The 15,799-nt window shown below is 32.4% G+C and overlaps 1 protein-coding gene across 1 annotated transcript in view; it reads left to right on the top strand.

The window, feature by feature from the left end:
• The window catches only part of LOC108917914 (ELKS/Rab6-interacting/CAST family member 1-like), an 18,769-nt gene extending 2,970 nt beyond the window's left edge, over window positions 1–15,799 (top strand). Inside the window, exons 2-5 of the mRNA XM_023455377.1 lie at window positions 1,720–1,833; window positions 8,171–9,394; window positions 11,797–12,525; window positions 15,773–15,799. Of these exons, the coding sequence (XP_023311145.1) occupies window positions 1,720–1,833; window positions 8,171–9,394; window positions 11,797–12,525; window positions 15,773–15,799 (2,094 nt within the window). The remainder of the gene's footprint in view (window positions 1–1,719; window positions 1,834–8,170; window positions 9,395–11,796; window positions 12,526–15,772) is intronic.

Here is a 15,799-nt window from a genome sequence, read left to right on the forward strand (position 1 = left end):
GTTATATAGTCATTAACGTTATTGAAACTGACAGCTGCGATACAGCTCGTTGAGAAATGAGGTTAAGTTGGTTGCTATAAGCTACTCCCTACGTCCAATGTGTCAGAGCCAACTTCGACCACGTTTTTATTTGAACGCTCGTTATATTTTTTATTTTTAATAAAAAGAAGACTAGAAGTTAAGGGATGATTTCAGAATATTAAAAAACCGTAAAACAGTGGCGTACTATTATATTTAGAAAAATATGCCACCGATACCCTGTATCTCCGCCACTGGAGCATCCAAATCTTAGAAAAAGGCCTCAGATTTTGGACAATGTTTACATAAATACATATGCCCCATTTCAAATTATTTCACTTACTAGTTTTTAAATTATTTAAAAACAACTAAAAATATTTATTTAACACCCTATATCTTTTTGAGGAAGAGACATAGATAAAAACTTTATTCGAAAGACTCTCCTTAAAATTCACCAAAGAATACATTTTTTGTCACCGTTTGTGAATCACACGCATAATTCATACAAAAAAATGAAGTTTGGGAATATGTCCCGGAAATTTATGTCGTTAACTTCCGGACTATAACTGTTCAGTCGTTCGCGACTAGCGACTGACTGTCCTGCTGCACTAATTTAAACAAATATGTTGAATATTGTTTCTGTGCTTTTGATGATTTTGGACTAAAGATCTTCTGTCTCGGATCGTCCTAAGCTTAACTATGTAGAATCCATATGTTAAAAACAAATGATAATTTTCACTTTTACCTCAAACTGTGGAAAAACGGACCCAAATTTTTGATCTAATAGATGGCTGTAATATGAAAAATTAAATGTCTTGCTATTTTAAAATAAAAAGAATTGTCTGTATTTAATATTAAAAAATCAAGTCACGTCATCATGACTATTATTTTGTACACGGTAGTTCTAAAATATTTTGTCAATCTGATATAAGCATCCGGAAATGTTATTTTATACAAAAAATTTTCCTAGAGGATTGGTAAAATAATTTTTCCGAAAGATTTATTTATGTGACACTAAAAGTGTATGCACTATCTATTCTTGTTCGATCTTGATTCTCTGTACAGTTTCCTAAATTACTGGCGAAATACATTTTTATGAACTTTGATTCTGAAAATCAAAACTGGCCTGCCTTGCTGATATTACTGACAAAAAAATTAAAATAAGAAAAGAGGTTGATTGATAATAATATTAAAATGTATTCATTGGTATGCATTTTTCATTCTAAATTGCAATAGGCTTATATATAGCATAAAAAATTTCTTCAATTTAAATTGGTTACACTGAAACTTTCATAACAAATATTTCGATAATGGTATTCGTACATCATTTGCAAGGTATCTTTTTGCCTAAAAAATATAGAAATACATATGATATATAAATGATAAGGAGGTACACCTAGGGGCAGAAAAGTTCTAACCAGATAACGTGATCTACAAGTACCACGAAAACTATGACTAAATTTAAATTCATCATCTAAAAAGCCTCAAACGTAAAATACGTGCGGATATTAGTTTTCTGAAATCGTTATTTGAAAATATTAAAAATAATATTTTACTTTAGTGTCCAAAATCCGCTCTTTTTCTGTGTTTTGTTATTTATGGTGCATCCTGTATTTGATTATATTGTTAAATTATATTATATAAAACTGAAAATTGTCCCAAAATTACTAACCTGATAAAACATTTTAAAATTTGTTTTAGGCTAGAGAAACTCTGTGTAACGAACTTCAAAATACCTTGGCAAACCTTACAACAGAGAAAAATGATTTAATGAAAAAATTCGAAACAACTTTGCAAGAACTAGAGACTCTGAAGGTTTGTAATTCTTATATAACAGATCGCTTGATCTATTACTACTTCTAGTACTATTCTACAACCTTCTGTAATGACAAGAATCGATAATATTCCAAATATATTCATTAGGTTTGCTTAAAATATAACAAAGCAATAAAACTGAAGCTAACCAAATTAGATGTGGTTTGGGTAATTGTTATACACATTACATATTTATGTTGCACAAATTCGTCTGTAGAACAACATCTTTATTGATCTGTCACAAATTCCACCAGTCGCCTGTCGTAACAAGCAAAAAGTATTTGTTTTTGGTAGGTATTTTGGGTATTTTAAATATTTTGAGTAATTTAAATACTCGAGACTCAAGAGTATTTAAATTACTTTTAAAAGAATTTAAATACTTTTTACAAATACAAAATACAAAATATTTAAAATTTAAATAATCGTACAAATAAATTAAATACAAAATAAATAATGAATAATACAAATGAAATATATAATAAATTTAAATACAAAATATTTTTATGGTTATAAGTTATAACAAAAGTATTTTAATTACAAAATACAAATTACTATTTTATATTTAAAATACTATTTGGTACTTTTTTGTCAAAATACTCCCAGGTCTGCTAGTTTAGTGTAATATACTACGTTTTACCAGATTATCTACATTTTATTAAAAAACTTAATTTATCAGTAAGTACGAAAAACACTAAAATCTTAAGAAATCTTGAAATTTATTCTGAGTGTATTAATCTGTCAGGATGGATGCTTCTCACCTTATATAAGTCGCGCGAAACTAAAGCGATTTTAATAATTCAAAAGTGTGNCTTAATTTGGGACAAAAAATTATCCTTGTAAGTTTTTCGTAACTATTATCATTTTCAAGTAAAATTTATTTACTTATTTCTATACAATAACGTGGACATATTACCATGCGAATTTATTATTTATTATATTTTACTTGCCTAAACATAATTTGTCTAATTCTAATACAAGTGTACATAAAAATCTGATAAGTCGAGAGTTTCTCAAATCGTAAGACGCCTTCGATATTCTTCAAGATTGTTTGGCGTTGCTATCGCAATTTCCGTAAACGTGCATATCACTTCAATCCCGTACAAGATCTACATCCAGGAGATGCTGAAAAAAGGTTAAGCTTTTGTCGCTGGATTTTAAACCGTTGGCAGTATAACAATGAATTTATTCGAAATATTTTATGGACCGATGAAGCTTGTTTTACAAGAAGAGGCACATTTAATTATCACAACAGTCATATTTGGGCTCATGAAGTGAGACGCCGATCATACCAGCAAGAATTTAGTTCTAATATCTGGTTAGGCGTGATGGGTGGAAATATTTGTGGACCTTATGTATTACCTCCAAGACTAAATTCAGTATCATTTGCTAATTTTCTGGAAAATAAGTTATTTCAATTACTGAAAGATATTCCCTTAAACCAAAGATATCGCAGTTGGTTCCAAATGGATGGAGCTCCAGCTCACTCTGGCCAAATAGTTCGCAACTGGATGAATGCAAATTATCAGAACCGCTGGATAGGACGTTTGCCATATGAACCGTTGTTTAATGTGGAGGGGCCGGTGCCTTGGCCTCCTAGATCACCAGATCTTAACCCCCTCGACTACTATGTATGGGGTACGTTGAAAGATGATGTTTACTGTACCAATTGAATACAGAAATCAGTTGCAGAGAAGAATAATAGACGCCTGTGATAATCTCAAGCAGAGACCACATGAAATCATCGCGGGGATAAATTCTTTAATACGAAGATGTGAAATGTGTATTAATGCAGCAGGCGGGCATTTCGAACAACTTTGTTAGATGTTATGCAGCTGTAATTATTACTTTCAATAGTTTTATTAAATATTGATTATTGAGGTGATACAGTAATTATTTTATTGTCGCGCAATTTGTAGGTCTATTGTAATAGTAATAATAAATAAATTTTACTTGAAAATGATAATAGTTACGAAAAACTTACAAGGATAATTTTTTGTCCCAAATTAAACGGAGAATCCAAAAAATATTGTTTTCTAAATTTAAAGCCAGTGGTGTACTAATATTTTTTTACTAAATCAATGGAGACCCCTATTTTCTGCGTCACTGGTAAAGTAAAAAAAATGAAAAATTCTCCAAAGATATTTATAAAAATCTTACGGGTGAAACCTCATCACCTGCAGAAAAATTCGAAAAAAATATTTTTTTTAGGGAAACTTTAACGCGCCGTATCTCAAAAAGTAAACATTTGTCGGGTATAGTTTATTTAGCAAACTAACATTATTTTTTGATAATGTATTGATTCCTTAAGTTTGATCAAAAAAAAGTGGACCACCCTGTATAATCTTAATTCTCCCCTCAATTATTATTTGTTCGAAATCGAAACGTCCAAATAAATGTTGAACTTTTAATAATTTTTCATTTGGAAACTGCACTAAAATTTGACCAATTATTTTATGTAGGAACCGGGTGGTTTTTTATAATGTCCACCCACCTTGTTTACTTGGGACAGTAAAATTTTATAAAAAATGTAAGCGTGTAGGATTTTTTCTGTACTTTTTGCACAAATATCTGAAAATTGATCAAACATATTTAGTATACTGGATAGATAAATAAGTATCCTTTTTTTAATCCTATATCTGAATGAATTTATTGATTCTTCGTTTAATTTAATCATTTTTTTTACCGTGAGCGGCAAAAGTATGGAACATATTTATTTAAAAATCAAATGTTCGTTATTTGAAAAATCACTCGGACCCGTCGAATTATATTTTTAGTTGCGCATTTTCTGAAGCAATTTTCATTTATACAGGATGACCGAAAAAAGTTATAAAATCAAGGCCAACTTTTTTAAATAGAAACCCCACTTTTTTGTATTTTTATTCAATTCTCCATGGAATTCTGATAATTTTTTATATAACATAACCTATACCTGTCTTTATCCTTTTCGAGATAATGGCGTCTGAATATAGAATATGGAAAATTTTCAAAAATTACCCTGAGATTTACCGTGCTAGTTTTAAAATAAAACCACGTTTACTTTTCCATCTTAGAATTGTGTGTTTCATAGAAAGTTGTTTCAAATCAGAAAAATCCATAAGAAATAAGTGGTTCGGTGCTAAAAATTTGCAAAATAACCTGGCTCGTAATTTAAATAGTGACATTTAACAAAATCATATCTTATACAATAAAATTATGCGTTTTTAATTAAATTATACCTAAATACCTCACATATATTTTTTACATTCAAGTCATTGCGTCCTAATGATCACAATAAATCACCGAACCACTTATTTCTTATGGATTTTTCTGATTTGAAGCAACTTTCTGTGAACCACACAAATCTAAGATGGAAAAGTAAATGTGGTTTTATTTTAAAACCAGCAGGGTAAATCTCAGGGAAATTTTTGAAAATTTTCCATATTCTATTCAGACGCTATTATTTCGAAAACGGATAAAGACAGGTATAGGTTATGTTACATAAAAAAATGATCAGAATTCCATGGAGAATTGAATAAAAATACAAAAAAGTGGGGTTTCCATTTTAAAAAATTGGCCTTGATTTCATTTTTTTTTTGGGCCACCCTGAAAATTGCTTCAGAAAATGCGCAACTAAAAATATAATTCGACGGGTCCGAGCGATTTTTCAATTAACAAACATCTGATTTTTAAATAAATATATTCCATACTTTTGCCGCTCACTGTATAACAAGTTATATATTCAAAGTCAACGGTCTTTGAAATATTAGCAATTAAAAATTAATAAAACTGACTATATCAAATAAAAATTAATGTTCTTAAATATTAAATTGCTCCATCTTGCTCGATGCATTTTAGTAATGTTCTTCGAAGTTTTTCCAAAACCATTCAGATTTTCATTTAGTTCGTTAGTTTCGTTCCTAATTAGTTGCTTTAGTTGTAGATGTTCTATATTTTCAATATGATTTTGGTAAATGCGGTTTTTTAAATATCCCTATAGAAATGCATCCATTAGGGTAAGATCTGGACTGTTGGCTGGCCAGTTAATTGGTGCATTTCTTTTGCCAATGTGTATGTTAAAACGTTGGTTTAAGTGGTTGCTCACTCTTAAGATGCTACATGTTAAGGTGGGTGGACATTATAGAAAATCACCCGGTACATTTGTGAAATGACCCCGCAGGTTCCTTATGGAAAATGGCTTCCAGCCGATAGTTCTGAAAATTTGGATTTGAATAGTTCTCGAAGCTTAAATAAAAAGGTGTCATAGGCACTAAGCTGAGAAAATTATATTTTTCGAAATATAGTCGCCGAAAGGTAGGAGTTATAGTACCGCGAGGTATAAATTGAAGAAGACGCATTGTGTGGTCAATTGAAGAGAAGCCGTGAAATCTGTCCAAAACACATATTTCTTAGATTGTCGGGGTTACTGAATCCGAATCAGCCATCCGTTCGGGTATACAGATGCTATACAGAGTATACAGTATACAGAAGGTGCTTAGGGAAAATGTTGATGAATTTCAATTGGATGAACATATAGATGAACCAGGACTTCTAAGAGTACGAATTTTCTCAAGATTCCGAAATGCTGCAAGACATCAAATATTCATTAGTTATGTCAACGTGGATGAAGACTTAGATAATTATGTTGGTGATCAAGATAATGGTCCAATCCTAGCATATTATTGCACGTGTTACTCAGGGGCGAGGAGTAGTAGGAACTTGTGCTCATGTGGCCAGTGTTTTTTCGTTTCTAGGCTATGCCCGCCATTAATCACATGTGAAGTACCCAGATGATTCGCTATAAAATACTACAATGAATGCAAATAATTAATTGATAAATGAATTACTCACAAATCAAGAAAAGATGTAGATACATAATTTATACCTATGTGGCTTGAAGCCAAAATAGTTCATGGGAGGGGTGAGGAAGTTGTGTTTACGTTCCCTCATAGGCAGTGGCGTATCATTTTATAGGGGCCGATTGCAACTAAAATAACATGTTTAATAATTATAATTGTAAATTTTATTTTCCGCAGATAAACTAGTAATACGGGAAAATATGGTGTCATTAATAGGTATGCTAAGAAAGCCTGTTTTATTTCTTAAGGTATCTATGAGATTATTTAACTTTTCTTCAACTTATTTTATTACTTATGAACTTCATAACTTCGAGTATATAATTTAACCCCTACAGCTTGTTTTATTGCTACGTCTATGATTATTGTTACTTACTTATGGAACGACCGTTGATTTTCTTTCATTTGGTACATATTGCAAATATAGCACTTCTTCGGCATTGTTCAACACTTTTTTCACTGGAAAAAATCTTACTAACAAGCACAAAATCATTAAAAACGCAAAAACATTAGATTACACTACAAAACACAACAATGGCGAACTCAATTTTTCTGGAAAATGTCAAAATGTGAGCGTAAAAGTGGCGCGAAACTTAAATGAACCAATCACAACACGGGGAATAGTAAATATAAACATGAATCATTTGAGATTCAAACAAATACCCTGAATTATTTATCTATGTCTTTTCTTGATCTGTGGAATTACTTAATTATAATTTATGTTATACCTTTTATTTCAGACAATATTATTTCTTATTTGAAAATGATTCAATTCGTTACGATGTAAAGTCAAAAACATATGTATTCATCAACGATGTTTGATAGGTGTGTAGTACAACATTAATAAAGAATGTACTTTAGTTAAAAAAGTTTTTACTTATCGATTTTTTAACTTACCCAATTAATTAGTAAACTCTAGAACCAGGTTGGCCGTGGAACCTCTTACAACCTGTTATCCTCTTAAGACTTCTCACTGTATACTTTGCAAATGCGCAATACAATATAATAAAAAATATCCTAAAGCTGTAATAAAATATTATTTAATATTATTATAATTTATAATATGATTACATATGTTTGGGACAGATTACATTTACAATGATCTTACAATGACCTTCATTTGATCTTGATGTGACCTTGAAACTCATCCGCACAGCTGAATGGATGGCAGATTCGGATTGAGCGACCCCGATAACGTAAGGAACATGTGTTTGGGACATATTTCACGGCTTCTTTTCATTTGACCTTACAAGCTAAGAGCCTTCTTTAATTTATACCTCGCGGTGCTATAACTCCTAGCTTTCATCGACTATATCTCGGAAAATATAATTTTCTTAGCTTAATGCCTATAATAACTTTTTATCTACGCTTCGAGAACTATTCAAATCCAAAGTTTCAAAACTATCGGCTGAAACCAATTTTCCATAAGGAACCTGCGGGGTCCTTTCTAAATGGTTTAATAATTTACTAAGATAATAAATACATACGTGTCTATACATTTTTAGAAATTAAATGCTGCAAGTCCTGTAATACCTACATCGTGCAAAGAAGAAATCGAAGCTTTAGAACTAGAGATTAAAGTTATGAGAAGTGGAAATTTGTCTCCAGAGCAGGAGGCTGAAGTTATAAGGAAAGAAGTAGACGTATTAAAAAAGTATTGTATGAAATTAAAATCCGTAGAAAACGAAAATGAAAAACTGAAACTAGAACGAGACACATTGAAAAGCCAGGTGATATTATCTGACGATCCCGGCAATGAAAAGCGCAAAAGCGTTAAAGACAATTTGAATAGGCAAGTTGCCGGTATTTTAGGGGACACCGAAGAAAAGCATAAAGTGAAAGTAGATAGCTTAAAAGACGTGACGGAAACTTTGAATAACACTGATACGAGTAAAGTTGACAACTTGTATTTAAATGAAAACCAAGCTTATATAGACGAACTGAACAGTAAGTTGAAAAATATGGAGGAACTAGTAAGGGAAAGAGACATGTTAGCTAATAAAGTTCAAAGACTCGAAAAGGAACTTCTGCAATATCGCGACTTACCGGAAGATATAGACGTGTACAGAAACAGATCTAAAATGCTAGACAGTGCATTGGAGGAACGTGATAAAATGAGTAAAAAAGTTGAACAACTAAAAGAAATGGAAGATGAGTTGAACCAATTAAAGAAAAAGTCATCTAGAGTCGACCAATTAGAGGAAGAGCTAAAATTGTACAGTAAGAATGATAAAAATATTGGTAGCGAACTGAAGAAAGCCACATCGCGATGTACGTGTCTGGAGAAGGAACTAGAAAATGTCAAAATGGAGAGAGATTCGATGCGCACGAGAATTGAATACATGAAAAAAGAGATAGACATATTAAGAGCGAAAAGCAAAGAATCAGAAGTTTTCAGAGTGGAACGAGACAAGTTACAATTAAGAGTGAATGAACTTACTCTCATACAAGTTCAATATGAGAATTTATTGTTGAAATGTAAATGTCTGGAACACGCAGCTGCGGAGAAAGAAATGTACAAGTACAAATATGAAGAAGTCTTATCAAAGGAATGTCAAGGCGACATGTTGCGTTCTCAAGTTGAGGCGGCCAAAGGTTTAGAAAGGGAAAGGAATGCCCTTGTAAAACAAGTAGGAGATTTGGAGTCGTGCATTTGTGATCAAGAAGAAGAAATAAAGAAGCTAATGTCGCAAATAGACAATTTATCCCGCAATAAGGATGACTGTCAGGTAACTTCCATTGTGCAACTCTTACTGTTTCCATGCAAACCTATAGATGATAAATCAAATTTTCACTTATTAAAGTGTTTTTTCCATAACACCTATATAACAAAAAATTATATTCATATAAGACAATCAGATCAAAATTAATTCATTTTAAATGTTAGTTAATATTTTTTTGTATTAGACTGTAGTATAGAATGTTTCAAAGTAGACATTATAATCTTAAAATTCTTGAAATTCTTTGAAATATTCAAAATTGGTGAATTACATCTTTTATATTTATTTGAAATGCTGCACTCAATTGGAACACAGTTCCTGGGGTGTTTTATTTCTTCTTTTTCTTAAGTAATTTCTCTATTCGGATAAGGAATTAAATTTTTTATATGACATTTGGTTTTAATAATAATAATCAGTTTTATTTTTTACAAAATTATCCGTTAGATCGTAGAAAATAAGTGTAAAGTAAATCACCCTTATCCACTGCGACCAACCAAAGGTTTGTTATGAACCGTCATGATCTTAGAATACAGTATTTATCAGAATACCCACAGTGTGACTATAAAATAACCGAACTGGTCCTCTAAATAATTGTAATAACAAATTTATCAATAAACATGTTATCTATTTCTATATAGTCTCCCTGATCTCTACACCTCTTCATGTGTCTTTCTTCCATTGTTGGAAACAATGCTGCAGATGCTTTTCTGATAGGCCGTTCATCAGCTTTGCCACTTTTTGCTTCTTAGCGTCACATAGTCAAATATGGTTTCTTTTATAGCAGTTTTGATTTTCAGGAACAGAAAATATTCGCAGGGAACTAAGTCAAGTGAGCAGAGAGGATGTGCCAGTAGCTTCGTTAGAAACATCTAGCCAGAAAGCGATTTATGTGCTGGCACATTGTCCTGATGGCAAAGCCACGAGCAATTCTTCCACATTTTTTATCCAATCTCATTCGTGACTTTTTTGTTTCGATGAGTTGAGTTATTACATTTTGTAAAAAGTTTGGATCCTATATTTGAAAGGACGTCAGCACAAATGTTCATTCGAGATTCCCTTTTCTCAGAAGTGAGCAGTTTTGACGCTATTTTAGCTCATACTTTTTTAATGTGTAAATTTCCATGTAAAACTAGTCAAACAGTATCTTTAACCATATTAAGTAAATCAGCGCTCAAGCATCGATTTTTTCAGACAATTTTTTTCAATGTTAGCGCTTGTTTTCGATACTGGCTGGGCCGTGGATGGTCTTCAGTTCAATTCCTGTCTCTTCTTAAATTATTTAAACCAACCATGGATTGGATTTAAAATTGGGTATCAGATAAACACTCATCACCATCGACTAAGAAATTGTACGTTTCTGTGACAAATTTTTAAAATTTATCAAGAAATTTGTTCACGTGCTATTCTATTTTCACAATCGATATAACTCCTGTAGAGCCTAGGCAGATATAGAGTCTTCATAAATGTTTAAAAGCCAAGTGACCGCCGAGGTTAGTTAACCTAACAATGCACGATTGCCGGTAACGAAATTGCCTAAAGCTTGGCGTGTCCAATATTAATGATTTGTTTCCAATAAACAGTGACAAACCGTTACATCTAGGTTCGAGATAATGCGATCGCTGATTCGTTGAATAGAATCTCGTGATAAATTACACCAATCACAACCGATGTAACAGAATATTGTGTTTTAACATAACCTTGTTTTAATTTTACCAAAATTTATTTGCCAACGTACAGGAAATAAAATTACCTACCATTCCAAACAAAATTACTGGTGGCATGGCTTGTACACGAACTCTGTATTGTACTCAATGTCGTACGACCTTGAAATCTGGGCGGTAGGGGGAGAAACGAATACACAATAATATTGGACCCTGATAGTTGCCTGGGCAACAAGTAAGCGGCAAAAAATCAATCCGGTTATTTATAGACACACCGTAATAGTATATTACGTAATAAGTGTTGTAAAAAGCCTTTTACGCACGAATGGAAAAGTTACGCACGACGCCGCGTAGCGGCGAGTGCGTAATTCCATGAGTGCGTAATTGCATTACACCACGTATTACGTACTATACTTTACCTACGACTACTACTTTAAATTCTTAAAAACACACCGTCTGCGATCAATGCAAGATTCCTATTACGTCGTACGGTAAAAAAATCGCACAGCTTGGTAAAAAAATCGTACAGTTTTCCTAGCAACGGTCAATACAAACAGTATTGTATTGACCGTTGCTAGGCGGTTGCTAGGAAAACTGTGCGATTTTTTTACCGTACGTAATAGGAATCTTACATTGATCGCAGACGGTGTGTTTTTAAGTATTTACAGTAGTGGTCGTAGGTAAACATTATTAAATACAATACATTTCTTCATCAGTATGACTGTATATTACAGAATTAAAATGTTTTAGTGCCGTATGAGGGAAGCTTTAGCCAATATGAGAGCGGAAATTGAGAAAAAGGACTGCCTGATTGCCGAATCGGAAGAAAAACTGGCGGGCGTACAAGCTCAGCTTAAAAGTTCTATCCAGGGCGTCTCTTGTGAGACCACATGTTACAAAACGCGCATAGAAGATCTTGAAAGGGAACTTAGCAAGGCCCAATCGCAAATCGAAACATTAAAGAAACAGCTTAATAAAAACGACAGTTCCCTTAAAGGTGTCGAGAAACTCACAAGGAGTGAATGCGAGTCCGTTGCTACGATGAAACGCGAACTGGATGCCGCTAAGGAAGAAAATAAGAAACTTCGAGACATAGCAAATAAGATGGTTACTCTAACAGGTGATGAACATGTTCAGAATATGCTTAAGCAGTCTCAATGTGCTGTTAAACGTGTGGTGGAGGAACTTGGTAGACAATATAAAGAATGGGATAATATGAAGCGGAACCAAAAGAAAGGTATTTTCGCTCAAGTTAATAAACGATGTCCTTGTAAATACAAACATGTTGACCCTCATCACCAGTCGGACTCTGAAAACGAAAAGTTAATAGAAGAACTTGAGGATATTCAGAGAGAGAAAGATAAACTAGAACAAATAGTTAAGCAAATCCAAAACGATAAATCTTGTGAAGGTCCCCAGAACGAATTAAAGTCGTTGAGGGCAGACAACGCCAAGTTGCAAGAGCTGTTGAAGAAAGAAGTAGAGAAGCGGAAAAGCCTGGAAAAAAAATTGAAAACTGCATGATAAATAAAAAATTTGTGATTGTTAACTCTTTTATTTAATGTTTGGAAGAGTAAGGTAACTGTGGGCATTCTTTTCTACTACTAACAAAGCGAGAGTATATTTTTCTTCTTATTAACAAAAGTTTAAAAAGATAATAAATTTAAAAGATAATAAAATTTGAAATTAACATTTATATTTAAACAAATTACGTTAAATTCTTTCCATTTTTCTCTAAGAAAGAGTAAATTTCTAGTAAGAAGTTTTTATTTCACCTTTTCTCATTTTTATATGGACTACTTAAGAGTTCTTCCATAACAGTTTATTTTATATAACTTCCCCGTAATATTCAATGATTGGTATTTTTAACTTAGATTTGACGCCTTAAAATGCGTTTCTGAAATAGTCTACTAAAATAGTATGTAAATCAAATAATTTATTGTACTATTATGAGTGCGTACGATATGAAAGGTACCTAGTTACCATAACAATAAGTTTTAAAAATAACATTACAGAAATACAGAAAAACTTACTTTAGTGAATACAAAGAAATCTAAAAGTCGGTGTGGAAGCAATTCGAGGAATTTTTGAGTCGTAATAGATTACGTATTTTAAAAAATTGAACGAACATTTTGGAATTATGATGAGAGAAATCTACAAAATATGCACGAGATGCTACACGTAAAGTGTTGCAAACCCAGAAAAAAAAGAAAGATTGTCAGCTTCGACCTATTGTCGTCGATCCTCACTACATACCTGATGAATGCGGCTCTGTTTTTGTCTCCAACAGCTCTCTAGATGCTTCTGCATATGATTTTCTTCTTGCGCCATCGTGCTGGAACTCGCTGTAGCCGATGGTATATAGCACTGAAGGATTATGTTTAAGTATGGTGGGGTGTAGTAGGGCGCGAACTAAATCTGTAACAACTTGTTTTCACCCTAGGATGGGATTTCAGAGGCGGCCTTAACCATTGCGCGACTAGGCGGCAGATCTTTGCGAGGCTCCGAGCGGCACATCTTTGCGGGGCCCTTGTTCTTTGTAAAATGTACGTAAATCGAATGTAGACATTTCCGATGATTTAAGAGAAATGCAAAAGTTATAAATTTTGAGTTCTCAAATATTAGGTATATTAAGAGATTTTTAAAAGTTAACAAATACAAAGACGACAAATTTTTAATGACAAATATAAGGTACGAGATTCAAACATATTTTACAATTATGTTTTACAATCAAATTATAAAAAATATTATCCATTGATAAATTAATCGAATTTGATATCGATCATTAAATAAATCTAACTGAAAAATTTTATTTATTACTACCTACTTATTAAGTATTAATATATTTACTATGAATTAACCAACTTTATTTTATTGTCATATACCTCTATAACCAATAGCTAAGGATAAAATAAAGTTTTAAATATACACTTTTTTTACTCGTGTTGTTGTATGAGGCCCCTGCAAGAGCGAGGTCCCGGGCGATTGCCCTCTGGATGGGAAGGATAATGGGTTTGACTCTAGCAGAAATAATTTTGAATAATTTTATTAGGACGGAGAATCGACGTCAGGGAATAGGGTTAAATTTGACTGTAAGAACTATACGTTACCTCTATCTCTTGCTCTTTACGTAGCTCTTAGTGTCGGAGCAAGTTGTGAACCGCTGGAGATGTACAAGTATGGAGAAATCCGGGGATATCCCGCGATTGTCGGAGGATGTTCCGGGGATGTTCTTAAAAGTTTTGCAATCGTCGATATCACGCATACGCATGCACTACTTTATGACACGAGCATTATTGTTCCATTGTGTAAGGTAACAATTCGAAACTGAAAATACGGTTGATGAGTTTGGACCTCACCGACTGAAAAACCCGATATCTCTGAAACTATTAAGTTTTTGAAAAATAGTCATTTGATTTAGAATTGAATAAACCTTGTTAAAAAGTTCCTACCAACGAAAAATTTCTTTCGACTTCCGCACCATCTCTAATTTGCTCTGAAAAAATCAAGTTACACTCCTTGGCTATGACATCGATGAGCTTTCTCATCTGTTTTTGTTTTTTTCAAAATCGAAATATCGCTTTCCGTTGTCGAGATACGAGGCTGAGGACTTTTATGTGGAACACTCGGTATGTTTGTATTTAGCATATGTTTTTATTTTTTATACTTATATACGTAATGAATTTTACAAAATAACTCAGATCTCTTGTTTTTTTCCTTTACATTGTTTATTTTTTGTTTTTTAATAACTATATTTTTTCAGATAAAGTTTTACAACTTTCTTTAAAATGTGTTATTTACACTATCCGTGTGTTCACATGCTTCATATTAATTGTACATTGTAATAGTTAATCATTTTAAATTGTCATGAAGGTATACAGGGTGTAACGTAAAGGTTGGGAATAAATTAAACGGTGGATTCTTTAGTTTAAAAAATAAATTTTTGTCATATGAAGTTATGCTGTACGGGTTTTCTTTTCCAAGCTACAGGGCGTTAAAAAATATAAAAAAATTTAGTTTTTCTCCAATAACTTTCGAACATTAGAAGGTAATGGAATGAAATTTTATCCATAGCTTAATTTGATAATCCCCGAGTAACAGGAAAAAGATTGGCTTTGTAAGTTACTCAGTGGCGTGCGTACGGATTATACCGTAAGGTTTTTCGAAGAAAATTGTATTGCATAAGCCCCCTGTTATATCAAATATTTAAAGCAATAACGCCTTTCAGTAATGGGTTAGGGTGTTCTTGCAGTAAATGTAAGTATTTATCCCCATTTAAAGCGTCATCAATGGTCCACTAAGTAGTTTCCAACTATTCCCATCCATACGTTAATGATAAATTTTTGTTAGTGTTTTGTCTGAATAATAGTATGGGGGTTTTCGTCACTTCAAATATGCAAATTCTATTTGAAAAGTGGTAGGTGTAAATCCGAACAGCTTCAGAAGCATTACATTCTGTAAGTTCATACATTAGATGAATATCTGCAAATTTTTCATAGCTAAAATCCTCCATTATGTTGAATCAACAAATGGTGTCAAAATGGTTTATGACAAATATCTAACTGCTAATTATACATATTTGTTGACAGTCATCTCAATTTCCAAGATTTTTGCAAAAATGTTAATATCGCATTTTTGATACAATAGATGTATGTTGTTAATAAAATTCGATTTTCTCAAAAACTGTACAAGATATCGACTGATATACGGTATACCTTTTTTTTAGCAAAGTGAGAGAGAAGTCGAATTATGA

The sequence above is a fragment of the Anoplophora glabripennis genome, unplaced genomic scaffold (genome assembly GCF_000390285.2).
Source record: "Anoplophora glabripennis isolate ALB-LARVAE unplaced genomic scaffold, Agla_2.0 scaffold66, whole genome shotgun sequence".
NCBI lineage: Eukaryota > Metazoa > Arthropoda > Insecta > Coleoptera > Cerambycidae > Anoplophora > Anoplophora glabripennis.